This window comes from Rhea pennata, chromosome 7, assembly GCF_028389875.1.
Source record: "Rhea pennata isolate bPtePen1 chromosome 7, bPtePen1.pri, whole genome shotgun sequence".
Classification (NCBI taxonomy): Eukaryota; Metazoa; Chordata; class Aves; order Rheiformes; family Rheidae; genus Rhea; species Rhea pennata.
Window position 1 is genome coordinate 21,395,325 of NC_084669.1, and position 14,894 is coordinate 21,410,218.

The following is a 14,894-nucleotide window of genomic DNA, read 5'->3' on the forward strand; positions in this document are numbered from 1 at the left end:
TCACAGCAGAGCAGGCGAGATGATTTCCACAGGCCAGTCTGCATACGTTACATCTGCTAATACGGTATATCTGGTTATACACCTGATGATACAAGTTTTATCCAGCCTTCCTAAAGTGCTTGAACAGAGTAGACAGTCCAGCAGACCTTAGAGGAGATTGGAACTCACACAACTGGTGAGGTTAGAAATGTAATTGCATGTCCTTGTCTCTCAACTCATTGTATAGTATCTCACCCTCAGGGGCCCAGGGTGTACATCTTTCCTCTTCAGAAGCTGGATGTCATTTCAATTCACTTGTGGTACCTATGTAATTATGTAAGGTTTAATCTTCTTAGGTCCCTTGATACCCAGCACACTCCCCAGTGCATAGTTAGCCAAAGAGTGTATATTCTGATGTTGTAATGCTGATATATAGGCTTAATGTAATGCCTTTGCTAGGCAAAAGTCCAAACATTCCTTTGATAGAGAATAATAAAAGGAATACAGATGAAACTTGTAATTTTACTTGTGTCTGGGAACAGCCTGTACCCAGATTTGCAGTTTGGAAGCTCAGGATCCTGAAATTCCCCAAGGATCTCTCATTCCTGCCTTGGCAATGCTGGGAGTCACATGTGTTTTCCAGGCAAGTGTATAGTTCTGTCTCTTTGTATCAGCGTGAAGAAGACTAGCTGGGAAAGGAAAGCAGCCATCAAGTCCTGTTGCTCTTCCTCTCGCTGAGAAAGTGCTCCAGCTGAAAAAAAAGTGACTTGTCCAAAGCATAGCTGAAACAAAGCTGTCACTAGGCTATAAATACACTTGGAGGTGATGTTTTGGAGGCAAGAGGTTGTCATTTTCTCACATTACCAATCCACAGGAGGACAGAACTGAGTGAATTAAAAAGACCTAGAAATGTAGGTTCCCAGATTAAAGGCTACATATAAGTACAAAGGCTACATATAAATACCATCCCAGGAGCAAGCCCATATCCACTATGAGGCAGACCCAGCAAAGTAACAGCCTTCAGAAGACATGTCTAGAGGGAGGCCTGCGTTTTGAAAGTCTGTACAGCACTTCACGGAGGGGAGTCCTGCCCTGACAATTTGAGCAGAAAATAGCACATGCAGCCAGGAGGTGGTGCATTTTGTAACAATCTGGCATCTGCTGTCATGCCACATGAGGAAGAAAGCGGAATCTTTCGGGTGCTTCTTGTGAATGTGAATTGCTGCAGGATGGGTCTTTCCTGCTCAGAAAAGCCAAGGGTTTGGTTCTTATCTTTCTGTCATCAGAAGTGACCCAAGGCCTTTTGCATTTAAAAATCTCTTTGCAGTGAAATTCGCAGAGCCCTCCAAACAGTTCTGGCTTTATCCCAGCACAGCTTTAAAACTCTTCAGAGGTTATGTGGGTAATGAGATAATAAAATGGGCATGAGGACAGTGACACCTGTTTAGTGCCCCTCTACTGGTAAGTGCCCATGGGAGGGCTGAGGCCAGTTGCTTTCCTTTCTGGACAGCTGCTGTTGGTGAGGTGAATCCTGCCTGTTGAGATCGCCCAAGTGATGCTGTGTAAACATGGGCCTGTTCCACCCCTCATCCCTCCTCTTCCATGTCCTGTTTCCAGCTAGAGGGAGTGGTGGAAGCAGCCCTGCCATTTGCCCTCTCATCCTAGCATAATTTCAGGGTGATGAAGAGCCCTGAGGAGCAGGCTCCATCAGCCCTACACTACAGAGTGCTGTGTGCTGTCCATGGACCTGGCTGGTAGTGCTGTGCTGTGGGAATGGTTTGAATGGGAGCCTTTATGTTCTGTGTATTTTTGAGGTCTCAGCAGACTGATTGGTCTGTCTCAGGGAAAGGACAAAGGACCAGAGACCCACGTGTCTGAGGCAAAGAGCCACACAATAGTCAAGAGTGCAAGCAGAGCCTAGAGTGACGTGGAAAGGCTTCTGCAACTCACCCTTGTTTATAGGTTTTTTGGATTCCTATGAGGATGAGGAGTGGGAAACAATATTTCATTTAATATTTTATATTTTATTAACTATTTAATATTTATTAAACTGATCATTCTGCTAAGCTCTGATCATGCTGCATTTACCTTATACCTTCCACTCTTTTCTAGAGACATCTTGAAGTGTAGGAGCTGCAGGCTGCTGCAGGGCTCTGTGGTTCAGGCAGAACATGTAAACTCCTCAGTGAGAATGCAAATGCTGTATACAATGTGATTTGTCTGGTTTAAACAGTGGACTAGGACAAGATGAATTTATTCCTCAAATATCTGCATGTGTGAGTAAAATTGCATAATTTCATTCCAGAAGTGGATGTGAAATACCTAAGAAGAACTTGGAGTGATGCACTTTCTTCCACCACAGTTCCTTCCTCCTCCTTGTTGTCCTTAACATCCCTTGCCAGATTTAATTCCAAATGGGCCTTAGCCTTCCAGATGAAGGAAGGCCTTAGCCTTTCTCGTCACATGCCTGCATGCACTGACAATGTTTCTATATTCCTCCCAAGTGACCGGTCTCTTTTTCCACATTCTGTTTACTTTCTTCTTCTGTTTGAGTTTTGCTAGGAGCTTCTTGCTCATCTGTACAGGTCTCCTGCCCCCTTTGCTGGACTTCTTACTCATAGGGATGCACTGATCTTGGACTTGGTGGGGGTGATGCTTAAATATTATCCAGCTCTCTTGGACCCCCTCCTTTCTTCTAGGGCCCAAATCCATGGGATTTCTCCAAGAAGGTCCCTGAAGAGGCCAAATTTTGCTCTCCTGAAGTCCAGAGTTGCAAACCCACTTATTGCCCTGCTTCCTTCAGACAGGATCCTGAACTCCACCATCTCATGGACACTGCAGCTAAGGCTGTCCCCAAGCTCCACATCTCTGACCAGTCTTTTTTTGTTTGTTAGTACAAGGTCCAGCAGCACACCTCTCCTTGTTGGCTTGTGTTCTATGTTACACAAAGGAACACAAGCTGAAGCAGTAGAAAGTTAGTGTATGTAAACAATTACTTCATTCTTAGTTTGTTCATTTTTATCTCATGCAGATTAATAAGTAATCTCCCAAACTCATCAGAAACAGAGAGGTGCCATTGGCTGATTTTTCCATGTGCTTCAGTGCTAGAGCATATATATATATATATATATATGTATATAAAAGCGGATTTGCGGGTCCAACTTCAGTTTCTTCTGAAATTTGACACCTTTTCTTTGGCCAACCATGGAGCCCCTGGGAATGACCACTGTTTTCTTGATGACTTGTTTCTCATGCCTTCTCTTTTCAGCATGGAGAAGTAAATCTCGAACAGGGAAGCAGCCTCCTGGTCCTTTTGCACTCCCCTTTGTTGGAAGCATGTTCCATCTGAACCCACATAACTTGCCTGAAAGCCTGGAGAAGGTAAGAGATTGTCTCTTCTCTTCCTATGTTGTCTCCATTGCATTTAAAATGTCCAGTACAGATGGGCTCTCAGCTAAATGCAACAGACAATGTCATTTGGTCATGCAAGCCTGCATTGACCAAATGTGAGACTCAAAACAGAAAAAAAAAGTTTCTCAGAAATATGTGCTTTTAAAATCTATATATTGTCTATTATAATGAGCATAATAATGATGAGTGCTCTGCTGAGCTCACGACAGTACTGTAATTTGCAATAGCTTTGCAGTCAATGTACTGATGCTGTTGTAGTATTCATGTTCTCATATTCATCGCATTCTTGTGCTCGACTCCACACCACTCCAGTAACATGGCCTGGTCCTGGTTTGGGAAGGAACTCCCCACTTCTTTTTGCTGCTGCTTCTTCCTTGCGGCAAAGAGCATATATATATGTCTCCTTCCTAGGAGACATGATCTCCTGGGAGGAGATGTAGTGAGAAAAGCAGAAAAGTTTGGAGGTGAAGTATGCTGTCTATTTCTTCTCTCAGCTAATGGTACATATTTGTCAACCAAAACCTATGTGTTAGGAGTTCCACTGGAGCACCTGTTACTTATGCGACTGCATGGGGAGGATGGTGGATGGATGAGCAGGGTCTCTGGGATTCCAGACACTTTGAAATGAGGTCCCTGCACCAGATGAAAACCCTCAGGGGCAAATCCCAATATCGCTGAGAAATCAGACCAATTGAGAAGCTCTAGGCTTCACCTACAGGCCCAGCAAATTGACAGGTTTTACCAGTAGCGTGGAACATGGTGGCATTGTAGTATTTTGCCAAGAATGAATACTTGGAGTGGGGGAGGGTGAAGTGGTAACATAGCTACATTGGTCAATAGCTCATATAATAGAAGGCTTTTCAGTACCATCGTCAGCAATCATCTACTTCAACCTCTGTTGTTCAGCCTTCATTTGTCTGCTTCCACATGGCAACTTCATACCAGCAGCATTGTTCCTCAAACAATAATGTCTGTGGAGAGCTGTGTGTGCTGGGCACTGCTCACAAGAAACCCTTGTAGGTTAAATACCTTGACCCTATATTTATTCCAACTCTTCTTTCACATACCCTTAAGAGTGACTGAAATTCTGCTGAGCAAAGTACAATCCCAAGTTTTCCACTACAATGACTACATGCCTCCAGCCAGGACATTGTTATGCAGTTTTATGGACTGATGCATAGGAGAACACACTTTTTGTCCATCACAGTGGTGTGGGATCCACATATATTTCTAGAATTAAAAAAAAAAAAAAAAAAAAAAAAAAGACCCTTTGTATGAAGTGCTAGGGCTGATAAAGCTGCCTCAGACCATTCACTTCTTCAGAGCAAAAAATGCAGTGGTGACTAGCATCACTGCGTGCATCATCAAACATATACACAGGAATTCCTTTTTGCCTCGGTTCTTGTGAATGATGAGAATCATGAGCACTCTTTAAGTATCCTATTTTATTTCAGAGCACTAGGTTATTCTGTTTCCTACTACAAAAAATAGGACTTTGTCTAGCTTGCACTTAAAGACTGAACATGAGAAAAGGTGTTCCAGGTCAGACCAAAAGTCCGTGTCCTTTTCTCATCTGCAAGCCAAAAGCAAGTGCCTGGGAAAGCACATGTGACTAGCACAAGGAGTCAGAGACTCTTCCCTGGTATATTCTTCCATTTTCCAGAGATCTGTGGCCCAGGAGCTTTTAAAGACAAGAATGGTATGTTAGTGTTCAAAAATCCTTCATGGACTTCTGTGAGCATGTCTAGCTGCTTTCTGAGCTTGTGTAAACTGTTTTTATCCACCCTGTAGCAAGGAGTTCCAGACTATCCTGAAGGCCCTGTGAAGAATCATTTCTTTTTATGTGATTTGGACCTAGCACCTCATTATTTCCAGTCATACTACCTACTTTTTGTACAACTCTTCCTCTGGCTGTAATTTATGGTTTACCAAGATCTCTACACTGCTGCTAGTCAGTGCCATGCCTCAACAATGCTGGACAACGGCACATCACTCATCAGATCACTTTGCTATGAAATTCTTTTTGCTTGATTGACATTCCGATGTGATGTTCTTTGTGGTCTTTTCCTACAGCTCAGCAGGAAGTATGGTCCTGTCTTTACAATACGTTTAGGCCCAAAAGAGGTTGTGGTGCTGTATGGCTATGATGTTGTGAAAGAAGCTCTGATTGATCAGGGAGATGATTTCAGTGGAAGAGGCATTCTACCATTGTTTGACAAACTCTTCCAGGGCACAGGTATGTTCCTGGTAATCTTAGCATGCTTTCAGTGCTTCAGGAAACAGCTGAGAAGGCAGTGAAGGAGGCAGTATGTTTTGTTTATTACTGTCGGGTATGAAGAGTGAAAGACAAACAGCCCAATTCTCTACTCAGATCCTTGAGTAAATGGGAATGCCACACACACACACACACATACACACACACACACTCACGCTAAAGCTATTTAAGGCCCTAAGCTGGCTTCATTGAGTTCCTTGTTTTCTCAGCAGTCTTCAATTTCTGGCCAAAAATTTGTTCATAAAGTATGCCTGCAAGATCTTTCTTTTACTCTCTCATCTCTGAAAATATTAGTACTACATAGAACACTAAGGAATCAGCAAAAGTCAAATTCCAAAGCACAATAAAGAGAAGTTAAATACAGGCTGTGCCAGTAAAAGCTAGGCCCTGGGCTCATTCAGCAGGGCAGTTCCCAGTATGGTATTTATCTGAGTAAACAGCTATACCAGAGTGTGCTGCAGGTTCCATTGTATGAAGAAGACAGAAGACTAGAAAGCAAGAGGAAAACCAGAATCCCCAGGATTTCCATCCAGCCTTACCCTCAGTAGGTGCATTTAGTCTCCACAATAAACAAACATCTCTTTCTTGTAATTATTTCAGCAGAGCTCTTAGAGAAAGCCTTGTGGTATCCCATAACAAGGAACACCATCCCAAGTATCCTTTTCACAGACTGCTTCGTACTCCTCCTTCCCTTTGTCCCGTATGTTTCATTCAACCTGGGGCAATCAGAATGATCAGATCTGCCACCTCCAGAACTGCAGAGAAGTTAGGTTTTCGGGTATATAGCAATTGCAGTAAAACTTCACAGAAAGGTGTCTTTGCGTATCAAGTATTTACTATGTAACTCTTACTAGAGGAAAAAAGTCTGTCTCCTCACAAAGCCTCTTTTTCCTTTCTCTGTCAGGCATTGTGAACAGCAATGGGGAAACGTGGAGGCAACTCCGACGATTTGCCCTCACTACCCTGCGTGATTTTGGGATGGGGAAGAAGAGCATTGAAGAACGGATCCAGGAAGAAGCTCGTTTTCTGGTGGAAAGGATCAAGAGCAAACATGGTAGGACATGAACTTTGTGGCTGCTAGGACAGTCTGCATGTCTGCAATGATAGTGAAGGATGTGGAGATGTTTCACCAAGTGCATCATACAGGAAGTGGGCATATGGCTGCTGTTTTTGCTCCCTAATCCAAGGGATCTTGAAGAACTGGGTGACAGGATTACTACTTTTCAGGCATTAGGTTTTGGGTTCAGTCTTCTGAACACTAGACAATACTTCCCAGTTCTTAGTGGGGGGATGATGGGGACAGCGACTACTATAAGCTGTTTTCTAGGGCAAGGCATAGGGTAACCCCATTGGTTTCACCCTATAAAAGCCTTTTCTGGTAGCATATCAGCCAAGACTGATATGCTTAGACTGTTCTTCTAAATACCTCCCCTGAAAGTTGCAGTGCCAGCAGGACTCACAGGTTTTCTTTCTGCAGCCAGCCTTCACACATGTTTATTCTGTAAGGGAAAAAGCAGACAAACCTAAAAGGATGCTGGAACATCACTGTTTCCCATGAGCATTGTTTTTTGTGGGATTCTCAAGGCCATTTCTAATAAGCAATCTGTAAACTAGACAGGCATACATCAGCTGATGAGGGACCAAGGCACTCAGACCAGTGTCCTGCTGAGAGCAGATCAAAAGACTTAAACCATTTAAACAGGAAAATCTTCACTTTAAGTAGAGAAGAATAAATTGGATAAGCTCTTCATCATCCACTCAAAAGACTGTGTGATTCTGGATCTTAAATGGATGCAAAACTTCCCAGTAGAGTCAGGGGAGGGAACAAGGAATTGAAATAATGACTGTAAGATTGTTTTGTTCCAGAGCAGCCCTTCAATCCTAGCAGCTTCCTAGTCCATGCTGTTTCCAATATCATCTGCTCCATCGTCTTTGGGGATCGGTTTGATTACAAGGATGAAAAATTTGTGACTTTAATTGATGTGCTAGAGCAAAATAACAGGATCCAGAATGCTATACAAACAATGGTATGTACAAAGTTTCATGTCATTAATAGTTTTGTGAATAATTATAATAGTTTATTAGTGAATATTTATTTATGTAATTATTTTTTAATTAGAGTGTCCCGTCCTAAAGTAAGAGAAGATTTTTGAAGGCCAAATGCCAGTTAAGCGACCAATTCCTGAGTCTTTTTTCCTTAAGGACTTGCTATTGTAGTTCAAAGGAGGATATCCTTGTAAAAGTAACCAAATGTACCAAAAAGTAACCAAAATGTAGTAAGTGTTTCCTTGAATATAGTGACAGCATAAATTTTGTTAAAGGCATTAAAGTCCAGTTGAATAATAAAGACCTACTGTTCCAAATGGGTTTAACCATCTTATTTTCATAATCACAGTTAAGGGAAAACTTTGCTATATTCAAATTAACCATAACATGTTTTTCCATCATTTTATTTTTACAGTTATACAATTTCTTCCCAACTATCCTGGATCACTTACCTGGGCCTCATCAAACAATGGTGAAAAATATTGAAGCAGTTAATACATTTATTTCTGAAATCGTAACAGACCACCAGAAATCCCTGGATCCCACCTGTCCTCGAGATTTTATTGACGCTTTTCTTATCAAAATGGAACAGGTAATGTAACAGAGATACCTTTTTAGATTACAAGAATACCACTATTTGGAATCCCAGCATCTTCTCACAGCCATGATAGGGCACACTGCTCTTGCAAATAAAGAGAGAAATTTGTTTTTCTGGGCACATCAGCTTTAGTCCGTCCTCTCCATTTTCTTACTAAGAATTTTTCAGACAGACAAACATAGAACTAACAATGACATGCAGCATTAGCCGAAGTTAGGAAAGCTGAAGACTGATTGATGTAAGTCAGTATTCTTCCCATATTAAAAAAAGGTTCGCGATGTTATTCAGCAAAAATACTGTAATCATTGGTGTTGTGGATAGTAAATGCTGTATTTCTAAAATGACATTAGATGTATCTAAAACCATGTATGATGGGTATACAACTTTTTTTGTAAAGATTTTTCAGGCTTTGCACTCAATTTGCCAATTCTTTCTTCAGGAGAAAGGAAATGCTCATTCAGAATTTTCCACTGACACCTTGACCAGAACCACAATTGACTTGTTCTTTGCCGGAACAGGAACAACCAGCACCACACTGAAATATGGACTTTTGATTCTTATGAAACACCCAGAGATAGAAGGTAATACAAAAGGGAATAAATAACTGAAAACTTTAACATCATGGAATCAAATTGAACGACTCATTTCTTTAGTGCAAGTGGCAATGTTCCCCTGACTATGGAAACATCTATTTACAGTATAGAATGTGTATTAGTCTCAGTTCTGGTCACAGTAGAAGGGTATTAGTACACAGTATATTCATACATTCCTGTTGTGCCAGAAGCAGGTTTTGCTGTAAATACAGGAAAGACTTAGGCAAACAGATGGGAGATTTGTCCATTCAACACTTATTTATTTCCTAACAGAGAAAATTCACAAAGAGATTGACCATGTGATTGGCCGAGACCGAAGCCCCTGCATGGCAGATCGGAGCAAGATGCCGTACACAGATGCTGTGATCCATGAAATTCAGAGATTCATGGATTTCATTCCATTTAATGTCCCACATACTGTGATCAAAGATACCAAGTTCAGAGATTATCTTATCCCCAAGGTCAGTTCCACTGCTTCTGAGAAACCTCGTAATCTCTTGCCCCAAGAGAACAAAGCCATGATGTGTTCTGTTCATCATATTCTTTCTTTTCAACCACACTGAAATGTGATACAGAATCATAAAATAATTTAGTTTGGAAGGGATTTCTAGAAGTTATCTGCTCCAGCCCTTTGTATTTGAAAAAAGCGTTTCCATCTGCTATGTGAAGTAGGAGATAGAGCTTTCTAGTATTTCACATAAATGTAAGCAATCAAGCTTTTAAAATTATTTGGAAAAATTATTCAATATTCTAACTAGCCTTACCATTAAAATTCATTGCAAAGCATCTTTGCCATACTTAATCTCTGCATAAACTGGTGGCAGACATTTTTACTCACTGAATGGTCACCCTAAGATAGTTAAACTTTGACTACTTTTAGAGCAAGAAGTTCTGTTAGCTTTTTCCAGAGTAGAGGAGTAAAGGATCGTGAATCAACGATCAATAACAGTGTTTTTCAAGCTGCAATCTCTTGCTTAGGGAAAGAGTATTTCTAACCTTCTAATATCTATGGATTAAATAGAGATAGATTCGTCTGAGCAATTTGCTGCTCAGTAGTGTTTTCAACTCACTTGCGCCTATGCAGACTTAGGTACCCTGACCTCAGCAGCTCAGAGCTCTGCTAAGTTTTGCATTGTTCCCTCTCAGATAATCTGTGAGATGATCACAGAGCTTACACAAGCAAATAGAACAGAAGAAAAAAGCAAATAAGAGCTGGAGCTTCCTGCTCTGGACTTCAGGGCTGGCTGGATATTGTCTCCATACAAACTTTGAGGCTGATTCTCTTGCTACACCAAAGCCTGTGAATCCAAATAGTTGAGAATTAAAGTGTCAGCTTTGGAGGGAGGCAGATACCTCAAAACCAACAGTCCTTTGGAGGCATTAATAGGCACTAAGACTGGCAATGGTCTAGACCTGTGTTTACCTTTATGAATCAGTATTCCTGTTTCTTACTTGTCATAAAAATAATTGTTATTGAATGAATCGCAACAGCAAAAATAGGTCGCCAGTTACCTCTTAGATAGGAACAAGTATGGTTGAGCTCAGTCAACCATTTGTAAATTTCTTTTCTTGCCCAGAAAAAGACTTTTTTCCAAATACTTTAAATCTCACCCAAGATTTTCCCCTGATGGCTCTTCTGGAGTTCTATTAGTTTGTCTCATGCGATTTTAATCTTGCTACTTCTTATTGAAGGCTGTATATAATGGGTCCATGTAGAGAACTTCTCAATGCCACTGTACTTTAGAGTGTCTCTGCTTTAACTTTCTTCTCCTCTCTTTGCTAATTCAGGGCACTATGATATTCCCTATGCTAAGATCTGTCCTATATGACAGCAAGGAATTTCCAAATCCAGAAAAATTTGACCCAGGACATTTCTTAAATGCAAATGGTACCTTTAAAAGGAGTGACTACTTCATGCCATTTTCTGCAGGTAAGCACTCTATCTATTTCAGATACTAAACTATCCTCTCCTAGAGACTCAGATTTCAGTGGCTCTGTCACCATGGTCTACACAGTGATGTCTAGTGATCTCCTGTTAACAGTCACTTCTAGGCAGCTCTAAGCCCTGCTCTAGAGTTCCAATTGATTTCATCTTTTACCATTCCAAAAGCTCCTCCAATGGATTCTACAAGAAGAGATGCATGAAGAGTAACCCACAGCCATGCCACTTGTCTCTCCAAACTTAGTATCAGACAGCAGCACGACATGAGAGACAACTGAAACCTTCAAATTGCCTTTGCCTACCAAGCATTCCCCTATTGTTCTAGACACTGAGCTCCCTAGTTTAATTCTTTCACTTCCTCCAAATGCTGTAGTCCTGCTTGTTCTTTCTGAGATGTCTGAACTTTCATTAAGCAGTGATTACAATAAGTTACTAGAAAAATATTCCACTATCAGCTCATTTTTCTTTATTTTTCCTGGCAGGAAAACGCATCTGTGCAGGAGAAGGTTTGGCGCGGATGGAGCTATTCATATTTTTTACAGTCATCCTGCAGAATTTTACTTTGAAACCTGTTATGGATCACAAGGACCTTGACATTTCCCCAATAATCAGCTCATTTGCAAATATGCCCAAACCTTATGAACTCTCTTTTCTTCCACGTTAACTAAGTACAGTTGCCAACTCCCAAGCTCCTGAAATCTCTGGTTGAATGACAATCATTTTCTAACCTGGAAATACTGAAACACTGAGACCATTTGCTAGATTCTTCATCAAGAGAAATGTTATACTAAGAAGAATAAAATGTTTGTATGTATCCAGTGCTAAGGTGGTTGCACAGGGAAGGAGACAGCTCCCTATGGCAAAACTATACAAGCTTTCTTCCATTTCTACTTCACCTAATCCAGGTTCCTATCTGGTTCCTGACATCCTGAAATGTCAGGGTATGTGTTAGTGCTCTCAGAGCCCTGCTACTGCTGTCTGTATCACTTGATCCTTTCAGCACAGCAGGAACAGAGTTATACTAGAGTTTTCCTAGACACCAGAAACTGCTTGAGGTATATGTCTCTCCTCTGTAGATTCTTTTTTCTCTTCTCTTCTCTTCTCTTCTCTTCTCTTCTCTTCTCTTCTCTTCTCTTCTCTTCTCTTCTCTCTTTTCTTTTCATGTGTGATCTATTTGTAATGGCAAGCCCAAACTGTGTAGAACCAGTTTTTCTGTCAGAAGATGACAGTCTTCCATCCTGAAGGGCTCACCAGACACTGCATTCTTGCAATAATATATATCCTCTCCTTTGGTGGGAATGGCGTTTATCTGATGACTAGGCAGATGGGTCCCCTCTTATGTGATTCTAATAAAGGTCCAGGAAATTACACTTTATGTTGTAAAATAAAGAAAAGGCAATAAACTGGATTGTTGTTTTTCTGAAATCCTAGACAAAAGGGTGGATAACCTGCCTGCACATAGCTTTGACTCCCAAATGTTTCCCCAGACTTCTACATACATGACTATTTTCACTCATTTATATGAAATGTATTCTGGTTTGAAGACTGCACTGGTCTATGACCTAAAAAACTTTCCTTCCTAGTCACAATATGAGAGTAGGCTGGACTGACCTTATTAGACCTACTAGAATGCAGACTGCAGTTACAGAGTTGCCCATTGTGACAAAACAAGACAACTAATTGCACTGGATACAGCAGTTCTACCAAAACAATCCTGGGACCCCTGCAGTGCCATTTACTGGAGGAATGGCAGCTTGCATCTTCCATACCTTTATAAAGCAGGTAAAGATCACTAGAGCAATTTTACAATGAGATAAAAAGAGTTTGTATAAGTTGCCAAGCATACAGGTACATATGCAAGACCAGCATTTCTTGACCAGATCACATTCCCTGCAACATATAATTAATAGTGAAGACAGGCAGCTGAACCTGTGCTTTGTGTAAAAATACAGCAACAGTAACATTACAATGGTATTAATTACTTATGTAAAGCACCCAAAACTTCTTTTCTCTCAAGTCAGGAATACTCTTGACAAAACCATGAGTTGATAGCATAGCATTACAAAGGCTCTGAAATATGAATGAAAGATACATAAAAATGTCATCTAGTTTACTGCCATAAGTCTCCTCACCAATTAAAACAGAAGAAAGTACAAAGTTCATATCTAAAACTTCCCCTTCATGCTTTTTCGTAATCTTCTGGACATGAAGCCAATTGCTTTGGTTTGGAGTTGTGTAAGTCACTATCTAGGATGACAGCAATCTCCACACACAGTCTCACTTCATGCCCACTTTCAGGGTCTCCAACCATGTATGTTCCTTAAACTCTCCACCAGAAAACAAGCTTCCTCCTGGATTTGCTCCTCAATACTCTTCTTGCCCATCTCAAAATTTCATAAGATTGTGAGGGCAAATCAATGAAGCTGCTGCCACCACTCTGTATTGCTGAAGGTAATACCTGGAAAACTAAACAAGAGGTACAGGAGAAATAGCTTCTGCAACTGCAAGGAAGAGAAATAACTCCATCTCAGATCCTCAGTCCCATGCGATCACTTTTCTATCAAATTAGCCATAGTACGTCCTCGTGCCTTTATGCCAGCTTTATGCTCTAACAATGGCTGCTATAGAACAGATCACACCTGAGCCAGCATGAAGTTTGTGGGCAGCTTCACAGTACACTAGTAAGAATCACAGTCTCACTAACACAAGACTAATACTACACTGGCTCAGCAAGTGTCATTACTAGATTCTGTACAATGAAAATGGCAAATACCTATGTTCAGGGAAAAGATCAGGGCCACCTCCATCAGGGTATGGTTTTGTGGTACAGCAGAGCTGCTCTAGTGGCTACTCAATAGTGGAATATTGTAGTCCTAATAGTAGGGCAATTCCATGGCTAGGTCCTCCAGCTGCTGCCTTTGTTCAGAGACTTGCATAACGCAGGGAGTAAACTGGCACACAATTAACTTCATTAAGATTTTTTTTTAAAGTGCGACAAGTTCTTTTCCTGATCACTGGCTCACCTCAAGCTCAGATGAGCACGAGGGCCCCCCCAAAAAACCAAATGCTGGGAACATACGGCCAGGATCACAACCATTAGTGGCAACTAGCCAATAGATCATCTTAGACATATCCTCAAAGCACCTGACAACAATGTACACAGGTGATACTCAATACTACATAAAAGCCACTGGGGTTATATTGACTCTTCAGGGTAGCCTGAGTAATAGGAAGAAGTTGTAGCACTTTACATGAATTCCACTGTACTACTTTGGTTCCGGAACTCACCTCTCTAAATGGAATTACTGTTTGTCACATAAATACACCAGAGATATTCTTCACGTGTCCTAACTGTAACTCACAGCATTTGTGTACTGACACACACACACACACACACAAGTATCAAACTTTCTTGAAGCTAAGGGACCTGAAGAGAGTTTTCACACTTGCACTATCGATTTTTCATGCAATATAGAGTGTGCCTCACCTGGCTCCCTTCTTCCACCAAACACCCTCAGTCTGAGAAACACAGCTTTTCTACTTTCTGCAATGTGTGGCCTTGTTAATAGTTCCACCACACATAAACACACTTTGGTCACTCATTTTTCAAAACAAGGAGACCAGGTAATTGGTGTCAAAAGACAGATAACCCACTTTCTTGCTTAGCTTGTAGCATCTATTCCAGGTGACCCCCTGCCCCAACTTCCCAGCATATTTCATCTGCAGCTCTCTGAAATGCTACTTGTAAAGAAAAGGAGAAAACCTACACAGAGAGATTCCCTATAAAGATGAGCAAGACGAGCTTGACAGCATCGTGTCCTCTGCTCTCTCACTGCAGGAATTAACAAGCTCTGAAGCCATTTGGGCTGGACTCTCTTGATAGGCTAAAATGCAGCCTCTCATATAGAAGACATTATATGATAACCATCAAAACAAAATGATAGTACATGTAGCAGGTTAGCAGCATGCGTAACCATTATCGGCAATTAAGCTTTAACAAAGCTTTAGGTTGTACAGTCCAGGGAAGACTAGTGAAGAGAAGCTTTGGGA

General features: G+C 41.2%; 1 protein-coding gene across 1 annotated transcript; it reads left to right on the forward strand.

Moving 5' to 3' along the window:
• The first annotated feature begins 3,183 nt into the window (after window positions 1–3,183).
• LOC134143010 (cytochrome P450 2H1-like) lies at window positions 3,184–11,593 on the forward strand. Its single transcript, XM_062580623.1, has 9 exons — window positions 3,184–3,360; window positions 5,464–5,626; window positions 6,570–6,719; window positions 7,532–7,692; window positions 8,127–8,303; window positions 8,749–8,890; window positions 9,176–9,363; window positions 10,691–10,832; window positions 11,327–11,593. The coding sequence occupies exons 1-9, from the start codon at window positions 3,184–3,186 to the stop codon at window positions 11,506–11,508; spliced, it is 1,482 nt and encodes a 493-aa protein (XP_062436607.1). The 3' UTR covers window positions 11,509–11,593.
• The last annotated feature ends 3,301 nt before the right edge of the window (window positions 11,594–14,894 follow it).